At 53.6% G+C, this 8907-nt stretch overlaps 2 protein-coding genes across 2 annotated transcripts; one reads left to right on the top strand and one right to left on the bottom strand.

The window, feature by feature from the left end:
• Positions 1-1617: 1617 nt before the first annotated feature.
• On the bottom strand, positions 1618-7256 carry SPPL2C (signal peptide peptidase like 2C). The gene has a single exon (XM_019637824.1). It carries the CDS (start codon positions 7238-7240, stop codon positions 5228-5230), a length of 2013 nt encoding a protein of 670 aa, XP_019493369.1. The 5' UTR covers positions 7241-7256; the 3' UTR covers positions 1618-5227.
• Positions 7257-7588: 332 nt separating this feature from the next.
• Positions 7589-8604, top strand: LOC109380340 (calmodulin-like). The gene has a single exon (XM_019637825.1). The coding sequence runs from the start codon at positions 7607-7609 to the stop codon at positions 8054-8056; it is 450 nt and encodes a 149-aa protein (XP_019493370.1). The 5' UTR covers positions 7589-7606; the 3' UTR covers positions 8057-8604.
• Positions 8605-8907: the final 303 nt, after the last annotated feature.

Below are 8907 nucleotides of genomic sequence, written 5' to 3'. Positions count from 1 at the left end.
GGCTCTAAGGGAGAATCCATTCTTTGCCTCTTCCAGCTTCTCCCAGGAATGGACCGAGTGCTGGAGTCTGTGAACACTTATTCAAGGCAGCCTGATTCAACGGGGCGTGATAAATGCCAGGGCATGGGCCATCTTCAAGCATTAAGGACATTCAGTGATGTTGTGTTGGGCCGGCTTCATTTCATAAAATATCAAAATACTTTCAGACCCAGGACACCTCCATATCCTCACAACCAGATTTTAAGGGGTTAACCCTGGGGAGTCAGTAGGGGCTTCAGAACTCTGCTGATGGGTAGGTTACTATATATTTTGGGGGCTACCACCCCTGATTATAATTATTCCAAAGCTCCTTAATGGAATGCTCCTGGCCCTTAGGGTGAAAGCACGCCTGCTCCTATCTTACCAGCAGGTGGCAGCACAGGAGCACTCAAAGTTCAGGGTTGCAAGAAAAAAAAGGCACAAAACCTTCCCCTTTTCAGTCAAACTGCAAAGGGACCCCTCTTCCTGGCTCTGCAGTGGTGCCCCTGTTTACCTCCAGGCACCCACCCACACATCACGTCCTGATGGACATGGGTGGGGGAGACCAAGGGTAGAGGATGGCTTTACTTTTGGGAGCTCAATCCCAAGGAATAGAAAGTTGATTTGGGAAAGATGGCATTTGGGGGAGGTGGCCAGTGCTGTCCTGAAAACTGCCCTACCTGAGTGTCACGTAATAAGATAATGTGTATATCTAGCCTGTTGGTAGCGTTTGGCAAATGTTAGCTGTTAATACACATACTTCACCTCATTTAATCCTTACAATGAACCCACAAGGTAAGTCTTAGCAGCCCATTTTACAGACAAGGGCACTGAGGCACAGAGGGGGTAGCCTCAGTGAATAACAGTGCTGGGCTTTGATTCCAGGTCGCAGGGACTCGGAGTCTAGCTGTGTCCTCCCTGAGCTGGCTGAGATGATGCTTGATGCTGAATCATAAACCTTCCTTATCAAGCAACACACACAACTACTTCTCAGTGGGAGTGGAGGGCTGTACCTACTGAGGCACAGGCCGACCCAGAGTTTCCCTGGGGAGGCATGTTTTACAGACCAGGGCGTGTGGAGGGGAGGAGGTTGAGGACGAGGGCTGACCCAGCTGCTGGGCTGGGAGGCAGAACAGAGTTGTATTTCTGCTGTCTCATTGCTGTGTGACCTTGGGCAGGTCCTGACCCTCTCTAGGTTTCTTTCCCTCATCTGTGGATTAGAGCAACTCATGGGTCCTTGTTGGTTCTCACTGTCCAGGGAATCCAGGGTACCAAACTCTCATTAACTAAAAAAAACCCCAAAAACTCAAAACTAACAAACTAGCAAAAAAGCTGTGACTATTTAGCTCATGGGGTTCTTGCTGGGATTCAACAAGGCCACAAAGAGAATTACTAGGCAGCCTGAGCAAAGCACAGCCCCAGAGCCTGAGCTGGGCTACCCGGAGCCCTGGGCGTGGCCTCAGGGAGTCTAGTCCTGCCTGGCCTCATCTTAGGTTCCACCTGTCACAGGTCGGGCTCTCCAGGAAGCAGGTCCTGAGATGGCGTTCCGAATGCAAAAGGAGAGACGGAGGAAGCAGGTGAGGGCAGGGGGAGCTATCGGACTGGGATGTAGGCTTACTACCGTCTCTGCCAGCCCAGGGGGGCTGGGATCAAACACCGCCTGTTAAAGGAAGAGAAGGGAGATGCCAGGCCCTCGTCCCACTATCTTGCTTTGTCATTAGCTGGCCCTCAATGTCCCCTATCGCCCTAAAGAGCCAATTGGGCTGGAAAGCTGAGGCGGCCCCTGGAGGAGGCTGTGGGCCACCTCCCTCCTCAAGAGCGGTCCGAGTGCTGTGTCTCAGTGTCTACACCACCACACAAGGGCTGCTCTGCCCTCTGGGGCAGGAAAACCAGGCATCGGCATTCCGTTCCCACAGGTGCAGGGACCGGAGGGAAAGGGCTGAGTCTGAAGGAAACAGCAGCAAAGGTCTGAGCCCAGTAATACATCCAGCCGGAACCGTAGAGGAAGAGGGACACCGTGAGGTAAGGCCCCAGCTCCCTGAAGGATCTTGGTCAGCGTGAAGATGTGACACTGAGGGCTCTCTGGTCAGACCCTGGGGGTGGAGAGTGAGGGGCCAGTGGGGGCTCAGGTAATAGGCATCTTAAAGAAAGCCCCACTTGGTGGTCCCCTTGCACATACGTGTGTGTTTGTGTGGGTGTGTGTGCGTGTGCCTGTAGGGTGTGCACAGGTATGTGCTAGTGTTCAGTATATATATGCTTGGGCATGAGTGTGCACATGCATGTGTGCAGGGTGTAAAGGTACACGTGTGTATGTGCATGTGTGCCTGATGGATGTGGGCATGTGTGTAGGTGTGTGTACGTGTGTGTACATACACACGATCAATACCCTGTGTTCCTCTGGCATTCAGGTGGGGGCTGCCAGCCTTGTGTACCTCTGACAGGTGGCAGCTTGGTCCAACCACCTGGATTCGGCCCAGTCCCTAGGAAAGGGACTGGCAAAGTGAGGCCAAGCCTGCAGCTAAGAGAGGAGCCTGGCTCTGAGGTTATGGCAGGAGCAGGGGACATGGGGCCATCACAGAGCAGCAGCAGCAACAGAACTACAAGATTCCTGGAGCCCACCCAGGCTCAGCTCCTTGCCAGTGAAGTTTAATCCTAAGCGCAGCCCCCTGAAGTAGGTAGTTATTCTCCCCACTTTATAGCTAGAAAGTTCTCTGAATATAGATAGAATGTTCTCTGTTCCGTTGGGTAGAGCAGTGAGGTTGGAGTCAGACTCAACCTTTTCTGAATCTATGGTGTTTGGACGTGGACAGCGCTGTAAGGTGCGGGGGACTTCCTTCCATAGACTCTCTCCCTGTAGAGTCCTCTCCTTGCCGGTAGGCCTCAGCCCTGCCACAGGGGCCTCTAGTCCAGTGTCCTCAGAGCCACCTTGACTGCAAGTTCCTGGGAGAGAGGCGTTCCCCTGTCCCCTAGTCTGGGGGAGTGAAGGGGGTCGAGAGGCCTTTCTGTCCAGCCCTCCCCTCAGTCTGGCAGAAGGGTGTAGCATACCTCGGGCAGGCCAGTGACGCAAATCAGCAGTGGGGAGGCTGCCTAGGTTGGGACGGAGCCAGGGCCTGTGGAGGCCCCTCTGTCCAGGCCAGATGGCCTCTGGCTCCAGTAGGAAGGGCTGTCAATGCCTCCGGTCAGAGTCCTGGCCCGGGTTCCTCACTCTGCCCTTGTCCAGCCCGGGCCTTCAGGTGCTGTTTGCTGAGGGGATCAGCAGATTGAGCTTTCTTTAAGATGCCCATTACCTGAACCCCCACCGGCCCCACCCCCAGGGTCCAACCAGATCCCTCAGAGTCACATCTCCACACTGACCAAGGCCCTGCAGGAACCCAGGGAGGTGGCCTGGGCAGTGGGGCCTTACCTAGTGGTATCCCCTCTCCCTCGACGGTTCAAGCTTGATTAATTCCTCATTCATTCATTCATTCATTCATTTCTCCAACGAACATAAATCAAGCATCTACTAAACACCAGCCCCTATTCTAGGCCCTAGAATTACACAGCTGAACAAGACATAGTGGTCCCTTCCCTCATGAAACTGACACCCAACTGGGGGAGACAAGAGTGAACAGGGTGTATGGTAAAGTGATTGGGGCTGGCCAGGCCCAATTCTGGGGGTGGGAGGAGCAGCAAGTTTCAGGGAGAGGAGCCAGCCTGTGGGAGGGCCCTGTGTGGGGAGATGGGTGTGGTGGGGTCGGCTGTATGCCCTCCTGGTGGTAGGGGCAGGGATGCCGGGTGTGGAGAGAAGAGACGAGGAGGCAGAGGCCAGAACGCGAAGGCCTGGTAGGAGCTGGATTTGATCCTGAAAGGGTTTCATGAAGGGGAACAAGGTTAACATTCATAGAGCTGGTCCTGCAAACAGGGCACGGTGTCAATCACTTTACATAAGCCAACTCATGCAAACCTCCCCAAAACCCTACTGTGGGTCCTATTATCTCCTATTTTACAGATGAGAAAACTGAGGCCCTGAGAGGTTAAGTCACTTGCTCAGTGACACACTTATAGGCCAGTATAGAGCTGGCTCTAAAACCCTAACTCCTGTACCACGCTGCCTCTCGGGATATAATTCCCTCATGTGCAACATAGCTTCCACCAGGAGGCCTTCCCTCGCCCCAGAGTTTGTTTGCTCTGCTGAAGCAACATAAAAACACATCATATGGTTTAAAACACTTTGGGTTCTTCAAGAGGTCATCTTGTCTCTGCCCCTGCCTATGGGTAGACATGGTATTATAAGCCCTGTTTTGAAGATGAGACTACTGAGGTTCAAAGGGGTTAAGAGACTTGTTCATTATCCAGTCAGTGAGGGAATCATGGAAACTAGAGCTGTGGCCTCCTAAATTCTTCCACTTCTGCTCCAGCCCTCCCGCCCCCAACTTTAAGATGATTCTCAGGTTGCTTCTTGTGTATTTTCTACTCCCCACTCACCCCACAGCTCGACAGCAGCCTCCCTGGGTGCCCATCACAGGGTGGCGCACACAGCAGGTACATACTCAGTATCTGTGTATGGTGCTACATGGTGCTGCTGTCCTGGGCACCTTGAGCAGGGATGTTTAGCAGAAAGGATGGATGTAAGCTGATGCTTGAAGGATGCTCAGGAATGTTTAGTGAGCCAGGGAGCTGGGTTGGGGGATTTCTGCCCTGAATGGGAAGGGCATCCCAGCCAGAGGGAACAGCATGTGTAAAAAGAGAGAGAGAGGACATGGTATGATCAAAGAATGGTAATGGTTCAGTTGGACCTGAGCATGAGGGAGAGATGGGCAATGAAGTTGGGGTGGGACAGGCTGCGGGGACAGGAGCCTGTCTCCACCAGGCTAAGGAGCTGGGGCTCTGGCTTGGAGGTTGGTGTTGGGGAGGCAGGGAGAGAGGAAGTGACCGCCTAGCAAGCTCTGGGAGAAAATCCTGACCTTGTTGAGTAACTTTGTGCAAGTCGTTTGCCTTCTCTGAGCCTGTTTCCCCCCCTCCTGCACAATTTGGGGTGGTGCCAGTTGTAAGGACACTCCAGGCCCTGTATAGACTTATTCTGTGGTCGCCGCTTTCTTACCATCCTAACAAAAAAGCTCCACTGGGTAGACCTGGGATATCTTTAATGCCCCGATTTCTTTTTGCCATGCATGGCTTTGCTCTGTGATATCCTGCCAGCCTCTCTGGAGTCACATTTCCCAGGGCCCGGTCACAAGGGAGCCTGGGTTGACATGCTCTTCTTTACCTTCAAGCCCTTCTTTTTGTGGGTCCCCATCCAGGGCAGGATGGTGCTGTGGACCTGGGCATAGGTGTGGCCCAGCTCTGAGGGTGGTGGCACCAGTGGCATCAGCTCCTCTGAGGCCCCAGGAGAGACAGAGAACAGCTCATCAGGGTCCAGGCTGGCATCGCTCCAGCCCTCAGAGCTATCACTGTAGCCATCCAGACCAGTGGCTTCATCCTCAGATATGGTGACAATCCCGGCAGGATCCTCTCCAAGGTCGCTGTCTAAGCTGCCTGCTGAGTGGTTGGTGGCCCCCTCAGACTCACTGGATGTGTGCAAGTCTGCTGCGTTCTCCTGCTTCTGCTTGGAGCCAACTGAAGGGGCACCACGGAGCCCTGCCACAGGCCGGGCAGGTGTCTTGGCTCTGCCCTGGCCAGTCCAGAAGAGAGTGAGCTCTTGGCGGCAGGCTGCCACAACCAGGCTGGTGAGCAGGGTGCTGGATACCAGGTAGAGCAAGGCGGGCTGGCCCATCTGCGTGAGGACCATGGCAACAAAAGTGACCAGCAGGCCCACGGCGTAGGCCACAGTGCAGGCTATGAAGTAGACCTGGCATGAGCGCATTTGCACATCAAAGCGATGACAGTAGGCCACCAAGAAGCCTGGGACCACGATGTCACCGAAGCCAAGGATGGAGAAGAGCTGGTCACACAGGGTCAAGGCCGAGAAACTCAACCGGGGCACTTTCAGCACCATGGGCAGCCTCTCGTGGCTCAAGGAATCTGCCGGGCCCGAGGCTACCTCCACCATGATGCTCTCACCAGTCCTGGTGAAGAGGGGTGTGACGAAGACAAAGAAGACATCAAAGGCTAGCAGGGCCAGCAGGAAGGAGGTGCAGTTCTTGAGGGTAGGCAGCCGCACACGCCTCAGGATGAAAAGGCAGTAGGTCACACCCAGCGTGTCCTGTAGGAGCCAAGCCCAGCGGTCCTCATTGCGGTAGGCCACCCAAAAGATGGTCACCACCATGCACAGGCTGGCCAGCAGCAGCAGGGGCAGCTGCAGACGGGCCCAGCGGCCAGGCAGAGGCCACTGGTATTGCTGCAGGGGCAGGTGGCGCACCAGAGGGGCCAGGCAGCTGTAGAGGCCGGTGCCGGCGCCCAGGCTGAAGATAGCAATCATGACATAGACGAAGCAGTCGTAGAGGAAGTAGAGGAGCAGCATGATGGAGCAGAACATGGTGACCACTGCGCCCATCATGGCTGGTGTGAAGTCCACCGGTTCGCCCTCACCTCCTTCCTCCTGTCCCCTCTGGGCAGCCCCTGCTTCCTGCTGATTGTGACCGCCAGGCCCCCCTCCTCCTCGGGCCTGGTGCCGCTGCAGCCAGTCAGCCTCGGTCAGGCCTGCCCAGTAGCCGCCTACAGCCACCGTGCCTACAGCCAGGATGAAGATGACCACCATATTATAGTCAAGAATGGGCTCTGGGGGCGCATACAAGGCCACCCGGACCTCAGCGCCACCGTGGGCATGGCTGAAGATGTCAAGCATGTCGGTATATCGGAGCACGGCCACGGGGATGGTGATGTCTGGCAAGGGCGTGAGGGGGCTCCAGGATGTCAGGGTGGCCTCTGAGCACTGTTGGCTGCTGGCCCGGCTCACAATGAGCAGCCCGTGGGCGCCTTGGCTCTGAGCCAGCCAGCCCTTAGCATAGAAGCTACAGTTGCCCCTCATGACCATGGCAGTGGTCCGGTGGAGAAGCCGCTGGCTGGTGGAGCTGGGCTGGGCCTGGTGGGACGGGCCCTTGCCTGGGCACCAGGGTGCCGTGGTGCCATCATGCAGGGGCAGGAGTGGGGCATGGCGCAGGTCCCGGGGCAGGGTGATGTAGTCGGAGCTGAACAGCATGCAGTAGTCCTTGCTCCAGTTCTGTGACACCACGTGGACCACGCCGTACTGCCCCCTGGCCACAGCACCGGTGAGAAAGAGGAGGAGGAAACCCAAGCACGCCATCCTGAACCACCTACCACTGCCTCCCAACCGGGCAGCTCCTCACAGCCCATTTTCCCCTCCCAGGGAGTGGGTGTGGCCCTCTGTCACAGAGCAGCATGGCCTCCCATCCCAGAAACCAGGGCCACACCTACCTAGTCATAAAGCTGTGCCACTGGGTCCCAGGGAACTGCTGCAGAGCGGGACCCTCTCAGGATTCTGTCCCCCAACCTGACCTCTGAGCAGAGAGGTCATCTGGGTCCCTGCTCTCTGCCCAGCCCCTGGTGGGACTGGACCAGGTAATTTAAAATAAGAGGTAAGAGGTCCAATTAGAGCGAGCGAGCTGAGTGGTTGTGCGATCACGTCCCAGAGACCGGCAGCGCATGCAACATGGCTGACCAACTGACTGAAGAGCAGGTTGCAGAATTCAAAGAAGTTTTTTCAATGTTTGACAAGGATGGTGATGGAACTATAACAACAAAGGAATTTGGAACTGTCATGAGGTCTCTTGGGAAGAATCCCACAGAAGCAGAGTTACAGGCCATGATAAATGAAGTGGACGCCGATGGTAACGGCACCATTGACTTCCCGGAATTCCTGACAATGATGGCAAGAAAGATGAAAGACACAAGCAATATAGAAGAAATCAGAGCAGCATTCCGTGTGTTTGACAAGGATGGCAATGGCCTTATTAGTGCAGCAGAACTTCGCTATGTGATGATGAACTTTGGAGAGAAATTAACAGAAGAAGAGGTTGATGAAATGATCAGGGAAGTAGATATTGATGGTGATGGGCAAATAAAATACGAAGAGTTTGTCCAAATGATGACAGCAAAGTAAAGACATTGCACAGAGTGTGTTAAATCTCTTGTACAACATTATTTGCCTTTTCTTTGTTTGTAACTTATCTGTAAAAAGTTTCCCCCTACTGTAAAAAAAAAATTGCATATATAGTGATTAGGACTTCATTCCTCCATGTTTTCACCCCTTCGCTTACTGTTACTATTCTGAAACCTTATTTTAGAGAATTGATGAAGTAACATGTTGCATGGGGCATATTATATCTAAGCCCTTCTGTACATCTAAACTTAGATGGAGTTGGTCAAATGAGGGAACATCTGGGTCATACCTTTTTTTAAGTAGTTTTTCTTCAGGAACTGTCAGTATGTTGTAAAAGTGTGGAGTTGTAACTCTGCATGGACAATGGACAGTCAACAATATGTACTTAAAAGTTGCACTATTGCAAAACAAGTGTATTATCCAGTACTCGTACACTATTTTTTTTGTACTACTGGTCCTGTGCCAGAAATAGTTTTTACTGTTGCTTGTTTTTTAAACTTTGTTTAGCCACTGAAAGAAAATCTGCTTATGGCACAGTTTGCCTCCAATCCATTCCAAGTTGTGTATTTGTTTTCCAATAAGAAAAGTTTATCCTGCCCGCCACCCCCAAATAAAATGAAATAAGAGGTAGGAGAATGGGTTTGAGGATCCCAGACAGGACTCAGGGCCAACGTTGCCCTTTACCCACTGGGCAATCCAGGCAGACACCTCTCCTCTCTGTGACTGTTTCTTTCGTCCAATGAGGACGTGGAACCAGAGAGTTTCTAAGGCCCTGGGAGCCCTGACCTCCATGATAGCGTGTACTTTTGTTGAGCTCCTACCAAGTGCCAGGTACTTGATCTGTCCTCATG

Source organism: Hipposideros armiger, unplaced genomic scaffold (genome assembly GCF_001890085.2).
Source record: "Hipposideros armiger isolate ML-2016 unplaced genomic scaffold, ASM189008v1 scaffold_34, whole genome shotgun sequence".
NCBI lineage: Eukaryota > Metazoa > Chordata > Mammalia > Chiroptera > Hipposideridae > Hipposideros > Hipposideros armiger.
The sequence above is the reverse complement of the archived record's forward strand: the minus strand, read 5'-3'. Positions and strand labels throughout refer to the sequence as shown.

What these genes read in the sequence shown, in the direction of transcription:
- SPPL2C (XM_019637824.1), bottom strand. Translation starts at nt 7,240, where the DNA reads ATGGCGTGCTTGGGTTTCCTCCTCCTCTTTCTCACCGGTGCTGTGGCC.
- LOC109380340 (XM_019637825.1), top strand. Translation starts at nt 7,607, where the DNA reads ATGGCTGACCAACTGACTGAAGAGCAGGTTGCAGAATTCAAAGAAGTT.